The following is a 21,225-nucleotide window of genomic DNA, read 5'->3' as shown; positions in this document are numbered from 1 at the left end:
CATATGTAAGCTATATGAAAATACATTATTTTATATAAGAGACACGAGCATATACGGACTCTGGTATCTAAGTGGTTGTCCTGGCAACAATCCCCTACAGATACTGAGGGACGATTGTATTTGTAATCAGAAGTAACTTGCATGAAGATAATAAAACCTAGTGATCAAATTTTTTTATTCAAATAAACTTATTTTTGTATTAAATACTATAAAACAGCAGTTCTCAAACTTTATGGTCTCAGGACCCCTCTACACTCTTAAAAATTAAGAACCACAAAGAGCTTTTATGTGGGTTTTATCAATATTTACTATATTAGAAATTAAAACAAATTTAAATATCGATTGATTTACAAAGAAAACTTTTGATGTTATTTTTTCTTTATAAAAAATAACTTAAAATTCAGTAATAAGAATGTCACTTTTTACATATTTACAAATCCATTCAATGTTCAACTTTTTAAAAGGCAGCTGGATTTTCACATCTGCTTCTGCATTCAATCTGCTGCCCTGTCAGATCATAAAGATACTGAAAAATTCCACTGTATCCCCGTGAGAGATTAGGAATGAAAAAGGGCAAATAATGTCTTAGACTTATTATGAGACAGGTTGAACTCACAGATCCTCTGAGAGTCCTTAGGAACCCTTGGGGTTCCTGGACCAACTTTGAGAAACACTGCTGTCAAAGCATTCATCCTGCACCACAAAGAAAATGCGTGAAATAACATGGAAATCTTATTTTGATGTAAAGAAATTTTAAAAACACAATTCACAACTGTATATACAACACAATGAAAACTATAAAAGAAATCTGCAATTAAAGAGATTTTTTAAATATATTCAAATGCTTAGACTGGTCATCCTTGGAAGATTAGTAGAATTAGAGGCTGATTTTTTTCTCCCTTTTCTTTCAGTATTCCCCAAATCCTTTGGTAAAATAGTTTCACTTTTATTATAGAAATTTAATTTTTTTTAAAAAATGCCTAAAATAGTAGCCAGCACTTGAAGCAAAAATAAAAGTATTAATTCTCAAATTGCTGTTCAGAATACTACTGTGTACCACAAAAAGGGATGCTCAAATAAGCCAGATAAATGTTAATTTATACAGGCCAGGTGTGGTGGCTCACGTCTACAATCCCAGCACTTTGGGAGGCCGAGGCAGGCAGATCACCTGAGGCCAGGAGTTCAAGAACAGCCTGGCCGATACGGTGAAACCCTGTCTCTACTAAAAACAGAAAAATTAGCTGGGCGTGGTGGTGTGTGCCTATAATCCCTGCTAACTGGAAGGCTGAGGCACAAGAATTGCTTGAATCCAGGAGGCAGAGTGAGACAGTGCCATGAGTGAGACAGTGCCACTGCACTCCAGTCTGGGTGACAGAGCCACACAGCACTTTGGGAGGCCAAGGCGGGAAGATCACAAGGTCAGGAGATCGAGACCGTCCTGGCTAACATAGTGAAACCCCATCACTACTAAAAACACAAAAAATTAGTCAGCCATGGTGGCGGGCGCCTGTAGTCCCAGCCACTCAGGAGGCTGAGGCAGGAGAACAGCGTGAACTCAAGAGGCGGAGCTTGCAGTTAGCTGAGATCGCGCCACTGCACTCCAGCCTGGGTGACAGCCAGACTATGTCTCAAAAAAAAAAGTTAATTTATATAACGTTTTGTTTTGCCTTTTTTCTAGAACATCCTGACATCTATAAATGGCAATACATATTGATAATATCCAAGCATAAAGAAGGAAGCACTGCCCCTATCACTTTTCTCCATCACCCCCCGCCCCATTTTTTTTAGTGGAATTAGTATTTCATGGAACAATTCAGTCAAAACACCAGTTTGGAAAAGTTTTTAAAAAGTCATCTGTTCAGATTTTTTAATTACCTAGGAGAAATAAACTCTTTTCTTTGGAATAAATTAGCTTGCACCACTGGTAAGCATTCACTTATTTAGAAAAAAGACATGTTGACTACTGTAATTCGAAATTAAAATAAAGATGCTTTCCTAACATATAAGAACTTTATGAATAGCTTGCTCAAGGAACTAAAGCTGGAAAAGTTTATAAGGGACTACTGGCTCTACCCATACATGAAACTACAGGCTCAGAAAGAACAGCAAATGGAAAATCAGCAAATAATAAAGGTGGCATTTTCAAATCAGAACGGTGAATTATTCAATAAATGGTTTCAAAATAACTGTACAGTCATCTGTTAGAATAACTGTGAAATCAATTTTATCAAAATAAAGTTGAATTTCTACTTTACTCTTTCTGCCAAAATAAACTTGAGAGATCAAAGACTTAAATGTTAAAAACAGAAACATAAGAGAGAACTAGAGCAGAATATGGTGAAATGTATTTTTGCATAGGAAAGGCTCTTCAGAAGCTTTTTGGGAGGCCAAGGCGGGAGGATTCCTTGAGCTCAGGAGTTCTTCTGGACCAGCCTGGGCAACACAGCAGAACCCCGTCTCTACCCAAATACAAAAAAATAGCCAGGCGTGTGCCACACACCTGTAGTCCCACGTACTTGGGAAGCTGAGGTGGGAGGATCGCTTGAGCCCGGGAGGGAGAAGTTGCAGTGAACTGAGATTGCCGCCACTGCACTCTGGCCTGGGCGACAGAGCCAGACCCTGTCTTTAAAAAAAAAAAAAAAAAAAAAGTCTTTAAAGAGTAAATTTACATGGTAAGTTAAAATTTGCACATGAGAAAAGTACCAAAATAAAAAAGACAAACATAAAAAAACCTCCAACATATGACAAAAATACTAAATTAAAAGCACAATCAATAAACCACCAGTGGTTCAAAAAGAAAATGCAGCCGGATGCAGAGGCTCACACCTGAAATCTCAGCACTTTGGGGTTGGGAGTGGGTAGGAGGATTGCTTGAGCCGAGGAGTTTGAGACTAACCTCGGCAATATGGCGAAACCTCATCTCTACAAAAAATACAAAGAATTAGTGGGGCATGGTGACATGCACCTATGGTCCCACCTACTTGGGAGGCTGAAGTGGGAGGATCACCTGAGCCCTGGAGGGTGAGCCATGATCACACCACTACACTCCAACCTAGGTGATAGGGCGAGACTCTGTGTCAAAAAAAATTTTTTTAATAAAAACTTAAAACAAAAAATGGGCAAAGCATACGAATAGTTTATAATTAACTTTTTAAAGACTCAAAAGAAATGCAAATATTGGGCGGGCACGGTGGCTCATGCCTGTAATCCCAGCACTGAGGGAGGCTTAGGCAGGCGGATCACTAGGTCAGGAAAGCGAGACTATCCTGGCTAACACGGTGACACCCTGTCTCCACTAAAAAATACAAAAAATTAGCCGGGTGTGGTGGCGGGCGCCTGTAGTCCCATGCTACTTAGGAGGTTGAGGCAAGAGAATGGCGAGGCAAGAGAATGGCGTGAACCTGGGAGGCGGAGTTTACAGTGAGCCGAGATGGCGCCACTGCACTCCAGCCTGGTCGACAGAGCGAGACTCTGTCTCAAAAAAAAAAAAAAAAAAAAAAGGAAAAAAGAAAAAAAGAAATGCAAATATAAACCAGAAAATAGAGATCTAACATCTTATAATTAAATTGCACTGGTGAGGGTAAGCAGCAAAAAATATTCTCATATTGTTAGCAAGGGCAAGTAGAAACTTATCAATGTGGCCAGGCGCGGTGGCTCATGCCTGAAATCCCAGCACTTTGGGAGGCTGAGGCAGGTGGATCACCTGAGGTCGGGAGTTAGAGATCAGCCCAACCAATATGGTGAAATCCTGCCTCTACTAAAAATACAAAAATTAGCCGGGAGTGGTGGCACACACCTGTAGTCCCAGCTACTCGGGAGGCTGAGACAGGAGAATTGCTTGAAGCCGGACGGCAGAGATTGCAGTGAGCCAAGATCACGCCACTGCATCCCACTCCAGCCTGGGTAACAGAGCAAGACTCTGTCTCAAAAAAAAAAAAAAAAAAAAGAAAGAAAGAAACTGATTAATGTTTAATATAAATGTCTAATTCTGAATTCCACTTCTAGTAACACCCTACTGCACATGTACACAAAGATATATAATGAGAGTCAGCTACTAGATTGTAGTTACATAAGACTGAAAATAAATTAAATAACTACATATAGCCAGATAGGTGGTGCATGCCTGTAGTCCCAGCTACTCAAGAGGCTAAGGTGGAAAGATCACTTGACCCCAGGAGTTCAAGGCTGCAGTGAGCTATAATCACCCCACTGCACTCTACCCTGGGTAACAGAACAAAACCCCGTCTCTATTTGTTAAAATTAAATAAATATATATATACACAAAAGGACCAGTTAAATAAATTATGGAATTTGTAGTCGCTTAAAAAAAAAAAAACAAGGCATGGCAGGTAGCCACACGGAAAACAAAAAGTGATGCTGAGCAGGGAGACATGCAAACAACACATACACTTACTCTTCCATATACCCTTCTGGTTTGTTTGACTTTTTCTTAAATTCACCTGTGAAATATTCACTCAGGGCCTAGTATGTGTCACACATTGTAGTGGCCCTTGGGATACACAATAAAATAAAGAATTCTTTCAAACGGTTTACTTCTTGAAAATAAAAAAAATTAAAAGAAAGTTTAGGCCAGGCATGGTAGCTCATGCCTGTAATCCCAGCACTTTGAGAGGCCAAGGCATGAGGACCACTTGAGGCCAGAAGTTCAAGAGCAGCTGAGCAACACAGTGAGACCCTTGTCTCTACAAAAAATTTAAAAATTAGCCAGGCGTGGTGTTGTGTGCCTGCAGCCCTAGCTACTACAGAGGCTGAAGCAGGAGGACTGTTTGAGGCCAGAAGTTCAAGACCAGCCTGGGCAACACAGTGAGACTCTGTCTCTACCAAAACAAAACAAAACAAAACAAAAATAACTTAGCCAGGCATGGTGGCAGGCACCTGTAGTCCTAGCTACTCGGGAAGCTGAAGCAGGAAGATCTCTTGAGCCCAGGAGTTCAAGGTTGCAGTGAGTTAAGACTGCGCCATTGCACTCCAGCCTGGGTGAGGGCAAGACACTGTAAAAGAAAAGAAAGAGGCCAGGCTTGGTGGCTCATGCCTGTAATCCCAGCACTTTGGGAGCCCGAGGGGGGCGGATCACGAGGTCAGGAGTTCGAGACCAGCCTGGCTAACATAGCAAAACCCCATCTCTAAAATACAAAAATTAGCCAGGCATGGTGGTGCGTGCCTATAGTCCCAGATACTCGGGAGGCTGAGGCAAGAGAATCGCTTGAAACCGGGAGGCAGAGGTTGCAGTGAGCCGAGATCACACCACTGCACTCCAGCCTGGGCAATAGAGCAAGACGTAATCTCAAAAAAAAAAAAAAGAAAGAAAGAAAGAAATTTTACGTAAACTAGAATTTCAGTCCTGAGATACCGACTATAAAATGATAACAATTAACTAAGAAGTAAAACTGATATGGGAACCAAAAAACAGTTCATCTATACTTGAACTGTTTTAGGTAATCAGTGATAACAAACACCCAAAATCACTCTGAATCATGGATTTGCTTTGGAAAAATGCCAGGGGATGGGGTAGACAAAGAATCCTACAAGGTATGAGTTGTCAATTTCTTTTAGCCTTTCAGTATCACTGAAGAATAAACCTGATATAATCTCAAATGTGTATACTAAAATATATGGTCATTTTTTCTCTTGGTATTAAGATTTGTGATTTTTGCCCTCTGAAAGAGGGAAAGGATTGTAGACAAGCAGAATCACTGCCAAGGTTTATTGCTATAATTGTTTTTACTCTTGGTAGTAAGGTCAATTTTACATTTAGAGAGCTATTTAAATTACTTTAGTGTTCACAGGTATTCTGGAGCTCAAGACCCACTTGCTGAAATTAACCTACCAAATCAGGTAAGCTATACCATATAATCTGTAAAAGAGAGAAACTCACAAGATAGAATCTGATATCCGACCAAGCATATCACAGTAAGACATATACGTGTCTCCTCAATACATCAAATGAGCCACCCCTTTAGTGATTCTCAATCCTGGCTCTGCATTAGAATTATCTAAGGGAAGGAGATTTTAAAATGTTTAAGATGTTCAAGCCTCACCCTCACTCAACTAAACCTGAATCTCTAGGAATGTACATACTATCAAAAAATTTTTAGGCCGGGCACAGTGGCTCAAGCCTGTAATCCCAGCACTTTGGGAGGCCGAGACGGGCGGATCACAAGGTCAGGAGATTGAGACCATCCTGGCTAATACGGTGAAACCCCGTCTCTACTAAAGAATACAAAAAACTAGCTGGGCGACGAGGCGGGCGCCTGTAGTCCCAGCTACTTGGGAGGCGGAGGCAGGAGAATGGCGTGAACCTGGGAGGCGGAGCTTGCAGTGAGCTGAGATCCGGCCACCGCACTCCAGCCTGGGCGACAGAGCCAGACTCCGTCTCAAAAAAAAAAAAAAAAAAAAAAAATTTTTTAAAACTTTTCAAGTAATTCTAACGTGTAGCAGTCGTAGTTGAAAATCATGGCTCATCCGGCACAGTGGCTCACACCTGTAATCCCAGCATTATGGGAGGCTAAGGTAGGTGGATCAGTTCAGGTCAGGAATTCAAGACCAGCCTGATCAACATGCTGACACCCTGTCTCTACTAAAAATACAAAAATTAACAGGGTGTGGTGGTACGCGCCTGTAGTCTCAGATACTCAGAAGGCTGAAGTGTGAGAATCGCTTGAACCTGGGAGGCAGAGGTTGCAGTGAGGAGAGATGGCACCACAGCACTCCAGCCTGGGTGACAGAGTGAGACTCCGTCTCCAAACAAAACAAACAAACAACCCCCCCAACCCACCCAAAAAAACACTATGGCTCTCTAGTTGCTCCTTTGGTGCCACAAAACCCTTCTGCAGTCTAGTGAAACCTACGAGCCTTTTCTCAGAATAATATTCGTAAATACATAAATTCTGAGGGATTTCCAAGGAAAAAGTTTGTGTGTATATGTGTATCGTTGCAGTTTTTGTGTGTGTGTGTGTGTGTGTGTGTGTGTGTGTTTTAAGAGACAGGCTCTCTCTACATTGCTGATCTACAGCTCCTGGGCTCCAGTGATCCTCCTGCCTCAGCCTCCCATGTAGCTGGGACTACAGGCATGCACCACAGCTCCTTGCTCCAAAGTTTTTTTTATAGTAATATATACTTAATACATCAAATAACAAGCTCTAGAGGCCAACTCACTACATGAGTGATGAGTGCTGCTGGTAACACTATTACCTCTGTAAATTCTGGCCTACATTTATAATAAAAGGGAATGTTCAATTTCAGTTAACGATTAGTGAGTCTTTCCCCCCATCTAATTTCATAGAACCCCTAAAATGCTATCCACAAACCTGGGGAATTTGCAGAAGTATCAGTTACATCACTACATGTTTTTTTCTGGCCTAGCTCCTCAGTAGTTAAATGTTCATAACACAATCTATACACGCAATTCTCAATCAACTGCATTAATTAACAGCGGAAGCTAACCAGAATGCTCAAGGGTATATCCAGCTAGTTTTGGTCACATTTGATTCTCACAATAAAAACCCTTTTAACATAACAGCTATGAACCAGTTGGGTAGCCAACGCTGAGAGTGTAGCATTTTTGTTCTCTGGCCTGGTTACCCTAACACTATTGGGCAAAGAAAAACTGAACAGTTTCGTAGTACCCAAAAGAAGAGAGACTGGGCCTCCATAAGGAATGAAGTTGTATTATTTCCTAAATCTGTTGCCAGAGCAGATCACTTTAAGAAAACAGGCTGGGCACAGTGGCTCCCAGCACTTTAGAAGGCCGAGGTGGGCGGATCACTCAAGGTCACAAGTTCAAGACCAGCCTGGCCAAAATGGTGAAGCCCCACCTCTACCAAAAATACAAAAATTGGCCAGGTATGGTGGCTCACGCCTGTAACCCCAGCACTTTAGGAGGCTGAGGCAGGTGGACCACCTGAGGTAAGGAGTTCAAGACCAGCCTGGCCAACATGGTGAAACCCTGTCTCTACTAAAAATACAAAATTAGCTGGGCATGGTGGTGCGTGCCTGTAGTCCCAGCTACTTGGGAGGCTGAGGCAAGAGAATTGCTTGAACCCAGGAGGCAAAGGTTGCAGTGAGCCGAGATCATGCCATCGCACTGCAGCCTGGGTGACAGAGCCAGACTCCATCTTGAAAACAAAACAAACAACAACAACAACAAAATTAACCAGGCGTGGTGGCAGGCCCCTGTAATCCCAGCTACTTGGGAAGCTGAGGGAGGAGAATCGCTTGAACTCGGGAGGCGGAGGTTGCAGTGAGCCAAGATCATATCACTGCACTCCAGCCTGGGCAACAGAGACTCTGTCTCAAACCAAAAAAAAAAAAAAGAGAAAACAGGGCAAGTTTCCAGTGCCCTTCTGTAACAAACTGCTTAGTGTAGCAAGAACAGCTGTCCCACGCTTATGCACCCCAACAACTTATTACTATAAAAAACTATCAAAATCCAGTTTTGCTTTTGAAATAATAACCTACAATCCCAATATCATTCTTCAGGCGACGTTAACAGGGAAGAGGCAGGGGACCCCAAATCAAAGGAGTAGAGCAAAAACTGGACTAGTTATCAAGGCTCACATATTACTAAATGACTTAATTTTATTTTCTCTGTGAATAACACAACCATGTAAAACTGGTTAAAAGAAGGTAGGGGGGCCAGGCACAGTGGCTCACCCCTATAATCCCAGCACTTTGGGAGGCCGAGGCAGGTGGATCACTTGAGCTCAGGAGTTGGAGACCAGCCTGGCAATATTGCAAAACTCCATCTCTACCAAAAAACACAAAAATTAGCTGGGTGTGGTGGCAGGTATCTGTAATCCCAGCTACTTGGGAGGATGAGGTGAGAGGATGGCTTGAGCCCAGGAGGTATTGGTTGCAGTGAACCAAGATCACACCACTGCACTCCAGCCTGGGCAACAGAGCCAGATCCTGTCTCCAAAAAAAAAAAAAAAAAAGTTTGAAAGTAGGGTAAGCATATCATGTATTTAACCTTTTATAATTTCTTTTTTAGCACTGGCTTGAGATGTGATTCATATGCATACAATTCACCCATCTGAAGTGTATTAACTCAATGGTTTTTATTTATGAATACATTCCAGTTTATAGAACCATCACGAATTTAAAACATTTTATCACCCCAAAGAGAAATCTGTACCTGTTAGCAATCCCTTCCATTTCCCTCCAATCCCTGAGCCCTAGGCAATTACTAATCTACTTTGTCTCTAGGGATGTGTTTTTTTTGTTTCTAATTTTCTTTTTTCTTTGCGACAGGATCTCACTGTCACCCAGGCACAAATACAATCACGGCCCACTGCAAACTCAACCTCCCGGGCTCAATCAATCCTCCCATCTAGACCTCCCAATAATGAACTACAGGCATGTGCCACCATGCCCAGCTAAATTTTATATTTATAGAGATGGGGTTTTGCCATATTGTCCAGGCTGGTCTCAAACTCCTGGGCTCAAGCAATCCACCTGCCTCGGCCTCTCAAAGTGTTGGGATTTCTGCCATGAGCTACCATGACTGGCCTTATTTTTAGCTTTCAGTTAGCATGTTTTCAAAGTTCATGTTTTTGCATATATTAAGTACTTTTCTTTCGACAATATTCCATTATGTGCATATCCTACATTTATTTATGGACCTTGGATTGTTTCCAGTTTTGGCTATTACGAATAATGTTACCATGAACATTAGTGTATAAGATTTCTTTGTGGAGCTCAGTTTGTGTGTTTTCCATTTTCTTGGATATATACCTAGAAATGGAATTGCTAAGTAATGTGGTAACTCTATGTTTTACCTACTTAAGAACTAACAGACAGGCCGGGCTCGGTGGCTCAAGCCTGTAATCCCAGCACTTTGGGAGGCCGAGACGGGCGGATCACAAGGTCAGGAGATCGAGACCATCCTGGCTAATACGGTGAAACCCCGTCTCTACTAAAGAACACAAAAAACTAGCCGGCGACGAGGCGGGCGCCTGTAGTCCCAGCTGCTTGGGAGGCAGAGGCAGGAGAATGGCGTGAACCCGGGAGGCGGAGCTTGCAGTGAGCTGAGATCCGGCCACCGCACTCCAGCCTGGGCGACAGAGCCAGACTCCGTCTCAAAAAAAAAAAAAAAAAAAAAAAAAAAAAAAGAACTAACAGACTTTAAAGGGGCATTTACATTTACATTTCCAGTGTATAAGGGGTTCCAATTTCTCCATATCCTTACCAACATTTGATATTTTTTTTTATTATAGCCATCCTTATGGGTCTGAAATATCTCATTGTGGTTTTGATTTACATTTCTCTGATGGCTATCAAAGTAGAGCATCGTTTTATTTTCTTATTGGCCATTTGTACATCTTTGGAGAAATGTCTGTTCAAATATTTTCTCCATTTAAAAACTGGACTTATCAGGAGTTTGAGACCAGCCTGGCCAACATGGTGAAACCGCATCTCTACTAAAAATACAAAAAAAAAATTAGCCAGGGACAGTGGCAGGCACCTGTAATCCCACCTACTCAGGAGGCTAAGGTGGGAGGATCCCTTGAGCCCGGGGGGCAGAGGTTCCATTGACCCAAGATTGTGCCACTACACTCCAGCCTGGGCAACAGAGGGAGACTACGTCTTGAAAAAATAAGAATAAATAAAACAAAAACTGGACTTATTATTACTTTTTAGAAGCATAGTTTAGCTATGTTGCTCAGGTTGGACTTGAACTCCTGGGATCAATCAATGATCCTGCCTCAGCCTCCCAAATACCTGGGAATACAGGCGTGCACCACCGCACCTGGCTGGGTTTCTTCATTAATGAATTTTTACACGTTAGGGTTACAAATCCCTTATCAGACATGATTTACAAAAATTTTATCCTACTCTGTGGGTTGCCTTGCCACTTTCTATGTTTAACCTTCTGTTATGTGAAGCTAACTAACTCAGAGAAATAGAACTTACGATCTTGGCTTCACAGGCACCATGTACTATTCCAACTATTCTCAAACACTTTGCAAAGGATTGCTTTACACTCTTAAAAATTGAGGAGCCCGGGCCGGGCACATTGACTCACACCTGTAATCTCAGCACTTTGGGAGGCCAAGGTGGGCGGATCACAAGGTCAGAAGTTTGAGACCGGCCTAGCCAATTTGGTGAAACCCCGTCTCTACTAAAAATACAAAAAATTAGCCGGGTGTGGTGGCACGTGCCTGTAGTCCTAGCTACTTGGGAGGCTGAGGCAGGAGAATTACTTGAACCCGAGAGGCGGAGGTTGCAGTGAGCTGAGATGGCGAAACTGCACTCCAGCCTGGGCGACAGAGACTCCATCGCCAAAAAATAAAAAGAAAAATAAATACTAATAATAGAGGAGTCCAAAAGGATTATATTGCTATTTACATTAGAAATTAAAACAGGCCGGGCATGGTGGCTCACGCCTGTAATCCCAGCACTTTGAGAGGCCGAGGCGGGCAGATCACAAGGTCAGGAGATCGAGACCATCCTGGCTAACACGGTGAAATCCCGTCTCTACTAAAAATACAAAAAATTAGCTAGGCGTGGTGGCAGGCGCCTGTAGTCCCAGCTACTTGGGAGGCTGAGGCAGGAAAATGGGGTGAACCCAGGAGGCAGAGCTTGCAGTGAGCCGAGATTGTGCCACGGCTACAGCCTGGGCTTCCGAGCGAGACTCTGCCTCAAAAAAAAAGAAAAAGAAATTAAAACAAAAAATTAAAGTATTTAATTCATTTAAAAATAATAAATTCCTTAAATACCAATATAAATATTTTTTCAAAGGAAATTTTCCAAAATAAAAAAAAGTCAAAAGAATGGCACCATTTTACATTTTCATGATCTTTTAAATGTCTGGCTGAATAGAAGACATTATCTGCTTTTTTCAATCAAACAAAACAATGGATCTGTTACAATATATTGTTTTAGATGAAAAACATGAAGAAATTTCAGCCTCACAGTTACGTAGTTGGAAAAGGGAGGAAAGACCATTTTTAATAGCCTTTACGTATAACTGCGGATAGGTGATGTAGCCTCTGGAAAGCCCTATGAGTTATGCTTTACTGAAGCTCCTAACCACTTTCTTTCTATATGAGCTCGTAACTTTTATTAGGAGGTTGTTAATGGAAGGGTGGGATGTGAAGAAGTGACAGACGCTATCATGTTAATGACTGAAATAATAATATAATTTAAGGCTGGGCACGGTGGGTCACACCTGTAATCCCAGCACTTTGGGAGACTGTGGTGGGAGGAGTCCTTGAGGCCAGGAGGTTGAGGCTGTGGTGAGCTATGATCACGCCAGTGCACTCCAGTCAGTGCACAACAGAACGAGACTTGGTCTCCAAAAATAATAATAATAATAATAATAGTAATAATAATAATCTAATTTCTTCCATTTATACTATGCAGGTAAAACGGACCAAAAAAAAAAAAAGATAATTCTCTTTCTTCAAATAGCTACTTTCATGATAAACTAGAAGGGTGTTATACTAGCGGTCATGTTGAAATTAAGTTAAAGTAGGGATCATTAAAGTGATAACACAAAAGTATGAATAGAGGGGGAGAAAAATGGTAGACTGAAAGATTTTATATGTAAGCTTTTTACTATGACCAACAGAAAAAGCACAGCTGAGTCTCAACCCGGGTTTTATAATGAATATTTCTCACTAGGTTAATAACTAAATATATGGGGGTGGGGAGCAGGTGGGCAGCAAAAATCAGTAAAATACCATCCTCAAATATCTGCCATTTTTTCATCCACTTATTTATCAAGAATGTATTTTAAAACAACCAGGTATCATCTAACTCTGTGGTCTGCAAGCTTTTATTCACATAAAAACCACTGTGGCACCTGTTTCAAATGAAGAGTCTCAGCCCCACTTAACAGTTAGGTTTGAAATGAGAGTCTACGTATCTATATTTTTATAAAGCACCTAATCATGACACAAATGGGCCATGGGCTTCACTTTAAGAAATATGTACCACCTCATCTACCTGTTCCACAGATGTTTTCCAAATGTCATGTTTCATTAAAAATAAGGTGGCAACAAACTTGTCATTCCAAGTGAATTTTTTGCTAAACTATTAAGAAAACTAAATATACTATATATTTGAAGTCTTAAGTCTCTCTCTGTGGTTAACTTTTTTTCAAAATTAAAAGTAGACCTGAGGCCGGGTGCGGTGGCTCAAGCCTGTAATCCCAGCACTTTGGGAGGCCGAGGCGGGCGGATCACGAGGGCAGGAGATCGAGACCATCCTGGCTAACACGGTGAAACCCCGTCTCTACTAAAAATACAAAAAATTAGCCGGGCGTGGTGGCGGGCGCCTGTAGTCCCAGCTGCTCCGGAGGCTGAGGCAGGAGAATGGCGTAAACCCGGGAGGCGGAGGTTGCAGTGAGCTGAGCTCCGGCCACTGCACTCCAGCCCGGGTGACAGAGAGAGACTCCGTCTCAAAAAAAAAAAAAAAAAAAAAAGTAGACCTGAGTAGTACTCTGTAAGACTTTTTTTTGAGATGGAGTCTCGCTCTGTCACCTAGGCTGGAGTGCAGGGGCTCTACCTTAGCTCACCACAACCTCTGACTCCCAGGTTCAAGGGATTCTCCTGCCTCAGCCTCCCAAGTAGCTGGGATTACAGGTATGCACCACTACACTCAGCTAATTTTGTATTTTTAGTAGAGTTGGAGTTTCACCGGGCTGGCCAGGCTGGTCTTGAACTCCTGACCTCAAGTGATCTGCCAGCCTCAGCCTCCCAGTGCTGGGATTACAGACAGGTGTGAGCCACTGTGCCCTGCTGAGACTTGCATAGAGGAGTTAACTTAACTGATTCCATTCATATGCCTAGATAATAAAGTACTGTATGTGACAGGTGTCACACTGGGACCGGATATTAGGACCAGATGTCAGCTTAGCTCTGTGTTCCTTTACCAATGCAATCAAATCCTACTTCATGTTTGCTGTGAATGAAACTGAACATGTATCCTACAATACAAAACAAAAATAATCCCTCCAAATCGTCCATAGATTAAAAATCTAAACGCGAAAACTTAAAAAAAGAGATCTTGGGCTGGGTGTGGTGACTCACGCCTGTAATCCCAGCGCTTTGGAAGGCTGAGGTGGGCGGATCATGAGGTCAGAAGATCAAGACCATCCCGGCTGACATGGGGAAACCCTGTCTCTACTAAAGATACAAAAAATTAGCCGGACGTGAGGGCGTGAGGGCGTGGTGGCGGGCGCCTGCAGTCCCCACTACTCGGGAGGCTGAGGTAGGAGAATGGCGTGAACCCGGGAGGCGGAGCTTGCAGTGAGCAGAGATCGCGCCACTGCACTCCAGCCTGGCAAAAGTGCGAGACTCGTCTCAAAAAAAATAAATACATAAAAATAAAATAAAATAAAGATCTTGGCTTAACATACTGCTTCAAATAATTATTACCATTATCTGCTTAGTAAACTTGCATATTCATCCCCTAGGAAACAAATAGCTACAAAATATAAATTAAAATTTTAACCGTTTGGAACTTAAAAGACGAGACTTCTATCAAATATGAGTAATCCAGATTTAATACACTAAATAAATTAAGTCAAACATTAGAAAAACATTAATTAGGACACACAGAAGCTTTGCCCTTCTGATTTTATCCAATATTTACTATGTATCCTAAGTTGTCCATTAATCTAAAAATAGTTTAAACAACTGCCAACTCAAATCCCCTTTTTAGCCCAATTCTCACACCATTACCAACTGTCCAACAAAACAAACAAAAAGACTCAAATTCACAAGTAGGTCCTATCTAAAGAGAAAGATTCAGAGACATGGTAGAAAAGCTTAAAATCACTGTCACCAAATCGAAGGTTTATTTTTTTAAAAAAAGCTTAAAATCATGAATTTGTATGGGCAATTGTCCAATTAATAGGTAAAAACACCCAAATACAGATTTTGCCCTTCTGAAGGTCTATCTGGGATGTAAACGCCTACATTCCCTGAAATAATGTCGAAGGAATGCAATATCACCTAACACAGTACCTTTCTGCTGTATCTCTAAGAAAAACCCAATTTTCATTCTTTAAGCACAGAGGAATTTCTCTTAGGAACAATTGTCCCCAAACAGAATATTTGATATGCGCTAGTTTCCTAAGAAATATCAATAATAAAGATCAAATCAATTTGCCTAACCAAAACTGTTACACCAAACAAGTATCACTAAAAATAGGAGGAAGAAAACTAGGAAAGGTTGTTACAGAAAGATTTTGGAAAAAATAAGTCCAAAAACATACATTGTCCAACACACATAGTTGGCTCTTTCTCTGCCTCTTCAAACCCCTACACATATGCACCTTGACTAAAATTGGCAACTCTGTTACTTCTAAACAGCTTAAGAACTAATGGTTACCTAATGAAATAACCAGGTTTCAGGTTTCAACACTGTGGATGTTTCAACTTTTTCTTTCCTTATTAATAAGTATATAATAGGACAAATACTCTTCATATTTTCTAAATCTTCCCAAAATTATTTTTTACTAAAAACATGTATTTATGAGCCTAAATGCTCCTTTGTTAAGAACTACTGGCAATTAATTTGTACTTCTTAGAGTCATGTAGTTTTTCCAAGATGAGGATCATTTGGCTTGTAATTTAGGCATTCCAAATTCTAGGACAGGTTATATATTGTTTAAAAGGTGAAATACGGCTGGACTCACACCTGTAATCCCAACAGTTTGGGAGGCTGAGGCAGAAGGATCACTTAAGTCCAGGAGCTCAAGACCAGCCTGGGAAACATAGTGAGACTTCCTCTCTACCTAAATAGTAAATAAATAAAAATTTGTAAAGTAAACTATTATTTCTAAGAGTAGAGAAACAAAATTTTAGGGCCTTAAGGGTTCATATGAATTGATGAGGCCAAACACATACCTCTTCCTCCTCTTATCCAACAAAACTTTAAGAATCAACCACACACTGGAAACTGAGAGAGAGCCATCCACTCTTATGCCCCAAATATTACGATGCACCTGTCTTCCCAATAGTTTAAATTATTGGAGAAATTAGTAATGTACTGCATATATATAGCCTAAATGCAAACTTAATCCATTCATTTACTGAACACCTTTAAGCATCAAAATATTATTTCTTAGGTCTTTAAGACATAAAGATAAATAACGCCATCTCTTTAACTCAAGAAGCTCAAAACCCAATGGAAGAACTCTAAATAACAGCATATTAAATGCTGTAAGAGTAGTGCACAAGGTTAAATGGACCTAAGAAAGAGATCAAAAGGTGAATCAGGAATGAAAAAAAAAAAAAAACCACCACGGGCCGGGCACAGTGGCTCACGCCTGCAATCCCAGCACTTTGGGAGGCCAAGGCGGGCAGATCACTTGAGGTCAGGCGTTCAAGACCAGCTTGGTCAACATGGTGAAACCCCATCTCTACTAAAAATACAAAAAAATTAGCTGGGCATTGTGGCGTGTGCTTGTAATCCCAGCTACCCAGGAGGCTGAGGCAGAATTGCTTGAACCTGGGAGGCGGAGGTTGCAGTGAGCTGAGATCGCACCACTGCACTTTAGCCTGGGCAACAGAGCAAGACTCCGTCTCAAAAAAACAAAAAATAAACACAAAAAAAACAAAACCATGAAATAAATAATACAGCCATAATTCCACACAGAAATCCTATGTTTGGCAAGGGGATCAACCTATATGCAAATAGTTTTATCACCATTAAACTGGCAAAAACAACAAGCAAGGGGCTTCACAAGAGTATCCTTGAACACTATAAGGTAATTCCAACAGCTCTCTACATGCAAAATTGAACTTCCTTACTAGAGTTAAAAAACAAACAAACAAAAAAATCACAGCAATAAACCTTGCAGTGATTTTGCTTGTCTGCAATAATTTCCCTCTGTTAGAGGGCACGAATCACAAATCTTAGCACCAAGAGAAAAATGACTATCCGTATATTTCAGTAACAAAGTTAAGAATCAGGTTTATTCTACAAACTTGAACTTCCCTACACCTGCATCTTGTAGGACTCTTTATCCACCCCATCCCTTGGCATTTTTCCAAAGCAAATCCATGATTCAGAGTCGTTTTAATTTTTTTCTTATTATTCTTTAGTTTCATTGAGTTTATTTTTCTCATCCATGATTTCAGGTCATTTTGGATACTCTCTTTTCCTCCAGATTTTCAATATTGTCTTAAACATCAAACAAGGTGCAGCTCATTCCTATTTTCCATCAGTCACTCCTTAAGGCGTTATTTAATGGCTATTTTAGTTGAAGCTGAATACAGTATCTAGGATTTGCTTTGAAGTAATGGGGGTGGGAGAAGCAAATGAAGTCACAGAGGAAACAAGATTAGCCGTAAATTGAAGCTCTATGACAGGTACTTCATATATTATACTATTTTTCTTATATGTTTGCAATGTATTATTAAAAAGTTAAAGAAAAGGCTATAGGAAGATGACTTTCTTGTTGATAATCAGATGTCTAAATTGCCTTTCAGACTGAAGGAAAAGATATAGGAGCCACCAAAAAGGTTTGGACAAGTTGAGCGTGCAAAATAAAAACGGCTATCACTGATATTAACACACTAAGAGAAATCCATGAATCCATAGCGATACTTAATCTTCAGGGAGAAAAAAGGGTCTTTTTTGCAGAAAGTATGAGCCAGTAAACAGACACAGACCAACAGAATTGTGGATTTTAAAAACAAAACAAAAAAACCACCATTGCTACTTCCAATGTAATAGCTGATTTAGTCATGATTTATCAATTGATAACTAGGTATAAGGTGATTAAAGAACATGGTATCAACTCACGGATTATTAACTGCAAAGGGGAACATGACCCTTTTAACAATGAGAAGATCACCCTAAACCAAGTGATCAAACAGAACCATCCAACAGAACCCAGCAGAAGCGCCTGCTGATGTTAAGTATGCTATACAAAAATACTTAACCCAAATATCAAGGTTGAGTATAGACCTAACTGTAAAGTTTTCAGGAAATACAGAAGATGAAGGGACAAGTTAAATGACATCATCAACCCCAAACCAAAAGCAAGCAAATAAACAACAAAAAACAAATACACCCAGAAAAGCAGTGTAAGTGTCCTTGACTCCTCAAATAGACAACAGCCCCAGGGGAGAATAGTTGGACTACTTAAAGAGACAAAAACAAATGATTCAATATGTAAATCTAGATTGATTCTGGTTAAAAAAAAAAAAAAAACATATTCTTGGGACAAGGGGGGAAATTTGAAGAAGGACTAGATTTTAGAAATATTATTATTTTCTCGGGTGGGGAAATGGTATGGAGGTTATGTAACAACATTTTGCTCTTATTTATATGAGAATGCTGAAATATTTGGGCTGCAAAGTGTCAACATGCTTTCAAACAAAAATGCATGGACCAGGCATGGTGGCTCGTGCCTGTCTGTAATCCCAACACAGGGAGACACTGAGATGGGCGAATCGCTTGAGCCCAGGAGTTCCAAGACCAGGCTGGGCAACATGGCGAATTCCTGTCTCTACAAAAAAAACTACAAAAATTAGGCCGGGTGCAGTGGCTCACACCTGTAATTCCAGCACTTTGGGAGGCAGAGGCAGGCGGATCACTTGAGGTCATAAGTTCAAGACCAGCCTGGGCAACGTGGCGAAACCCGTCTCTACTTAAAATACAGAAATCAGCGGGGCATGGTGGCGGGCGCCTGTGATCCCAGCTACTCGGGAGGCTGAGGCAGGAGAATCGCTTGAACCCAGGAGGCAGAGGCTGCAGTAAGGCGAGATCGCGCCACTGCACTCCAGTCTGGGCGACAGGGCTTGAGGTTCCCTTTCAAAAAAAAAAAATTAGCTGGGCATGGTGGCGCACGCCTGTACTCCCAGCTACTCAGGAGACTGAGGTGGGAGGCTGACAAAGCGCAAGGAGGTCGAAGCTACGGTAAGCTGTGAAGGCATCACAGCACTCTAGCTTGAGTGACAGAGACCCTGTTCTCAATTAATCAGCATGGGGAGATAAAGCAAGTGTGGCAAGGCTTTCAACTGTTGATTCCAGGTGAAGAGTTGCCCTACAGGTGTTCACTGCACTTTTCTTTCAGCTTTTCTCTATGTTCTAAACTTTGCACAACAAAACCCTCGGGGGAAATAATTTTTCTACAAATTTTCACCACCATCTGTCTGCCCCATGGAAACACCACAGTTCTAAAACATTCAAGAGGTCATGGTAACATTTCTGTGTCTTTGTAATTTTAGATAAATTCTAAGAATTAACAATGAATTTCGGAAACTTTCAATGAAACCTCAGTTAATAATCCTTCACTTTCAGATGACAAATACTAGATCAAAAAAGAAGTAAACAGTTTTGATACAGTAATTTTAAGACTTTGCATGCTCGGGCATGCTAACAGTATGTAAAATGTAAATAGTGCGAAGATTTCTGGACTGAAACCAGTCCTCGAGCAAACACAAAACAATTTAGTCAAACTGCCGACAAAATGAAAACTACAGTCTTACAGACTATGCAATAGAACGCTTCTATTTTGCCTCATCTCTGTCAACCTTCAATAATATCTTCCACGTTATAAGCTAGGGAACCTGAAAAATGAAAATCTAAGTGCATGTCGTTGCTATGGCAATGGGAAATTTCAGGAAATTGAGACTGCAGGCTACCTAGCCTCCATTTTAGAAACTGTATTTATCTAAACACACCAGGACTTAGATCGAAAAACAAATTTAATGGCATATTTCAAAACTATTTAGCTTCCTCTCTCACACTAAAAGGTACTCTCCTACAAAATTCTGAATACAAAGGGCAAAAGAAACAAACCACACTAATCTAACCTAAAAGTCTGAATTTTTAAATATTTAGTTGTCACTCATATTTACTACCAAAACATGCTTTTATTTACAGTGGCCAAAACAGACTTCTCATTTTCAACTTATCATATACCTGCAATGTTTATGTAGCTGGAAAAACGAAAATGAAATGTGACTAAAAGGGAGAAAAGGAAGAAAACGAAAGAAAGCCACAATATTCCCAAAACCACAGCATAACTTGCTTCTTTCTTCACTCGCTCTTTTAAATCTTAATTCTCCAGATTAGCTTTGTCTCAAATATTTCTCAAACTAGTAACCTATTTCTGGGTACACTACATTTGGCTGGGTGAAAGAAACACTGTCAAGTTTTTCTAAAACGGCGGGTGCGCGTTAAAATAATTCCTATCCACTCTAATACCAAAGCGATATCAAAAGGAAAGCATCCCATCTGGAGTAGTCCCATGAATCTAAATAGGACGAAGCAGCCTACCGGCTATTGTCTAAATCAAGTATTTACTCGTGTTCGTGCCTAAGACAGGGAAGTAAAAAAAAATTAAATTTTAATCAGATCTTGCTCCCCATTCCCACCACTCTTGTATATACCCTGTCCCCGGGGTTCACTAGACCCAATTCCTTCCTCAGGCGAACATGTCTGGAGCAGTCGGAGGAACAGACGTGGAGAAGAGGTCGCCACGAGGCCCCACCACTCTCCTTCCTCACCTGCTCCGTGGCTCCGTCTCCTGACATGGCCTCAGCTGATTACAACGTGCGCACTGACCGTCGATGGGAAGCTAGAAAAGAAAAATTAAACTAAAAACCACCCCCAAATCAGTAAAGTTACCCCCTGCCCAGCTGAGCCAGACCGCCAACACCAATCGCCACCGCCCACTCAGATATGAATTAAAATGGCTGCGCCCCTGCCGGCCGAGGGGGGGGTGTGGCTTCCGCATTAACTTCCGGGGAAATGGGCGGGGCTAATTTCGCGACTCGTTGGTTATTTCGAGCGTGCAGAAGGCAGCGAGAATCCGGGGCGGGCCCAATTCCTGGGCTGACGTCACTACCGGGGCCTGGAGAGGCTGTTGCTGAGCCGGCTCTAACCGCCTGGAAGGCGGGAATCTGTTTCGCCTGGAGGCTCGCGCGCTTTTTGGAATTCAGTTAAAAAGCTTTAGAGCCTGGCTCCTCACAGTTGAAGCCTGATTGCTAGTCAGCAATGCTAAGCGTTAAATGCCTCCTATATTTAGGGGATAAGGAATCCCTGAAGGTTTTCGCTGGTCTCACTTCCTGCTTTTTACTTTTCTTGGGGGTGGGAGGGATAGATCAAGCCCACGTTAATTTTTACTGCCGCCGTCTGCTCTTATGTAGAAAGCTTTGAGATCTGTGAGACCTAGATTTTCAGCTCAATATCTCAGCATGGTTCCTTGACTGCAAAGTGGATATGATTGTTTGGAGC

The 21,225-nt window shown here is 41.3% G+C and overlaps 1 protein-coding gene across 2 annotated transcripts in view; it reads right to left on the bottom strand.

The window, feature by feature from the left end:
- CSTF3 (cleavage stimulation factor subunit 3) overlaps positions 1–20,715 on the bottom strand; it is an 80,155-nt gene extending 59,440 nt beyond the window's left edge. For both annotated transcript variants that reach the window (XR_004436117.1, XM_033206869.1), the window contains exon 1: positions 20,496–20,715. Coding sequence is in view for 1 of the 2 variants with exons in the window: in XM_033206869.1 (XP_033062760.1) it covers positions 20,496–20,522 (27 nt within the window). In the remaining variant the exon portion in view is untranslated. The remainder of the gene's footprint in view (positions 1–20,495) is intronic.
- Between the last annotated feature and the right edge of the window lie 510 nt (positions 20,716–21,225).

Source organism: Trachypithecus francoisi, unplaced genomic scaffold (genome assembly GCF_009764315.1).
Source record: "Trachypithecus francoisi isolate TF-2019V2 unplaced genomic scaffold, Tfra_2.0 Lachesis_group8, whole genome shotgun sequence".
NCBI lineage: Eukaryota > Metazoa > Chordata > Mammalia > Primates > Cercopithecidae > Trachypithecus > Trachypithecus francoisi.
The sequence above is the reverse complement of the archived record's forward strand: the minus strand, read 5'-3'. Positions and strand labels throughout refer to the sequence as shown.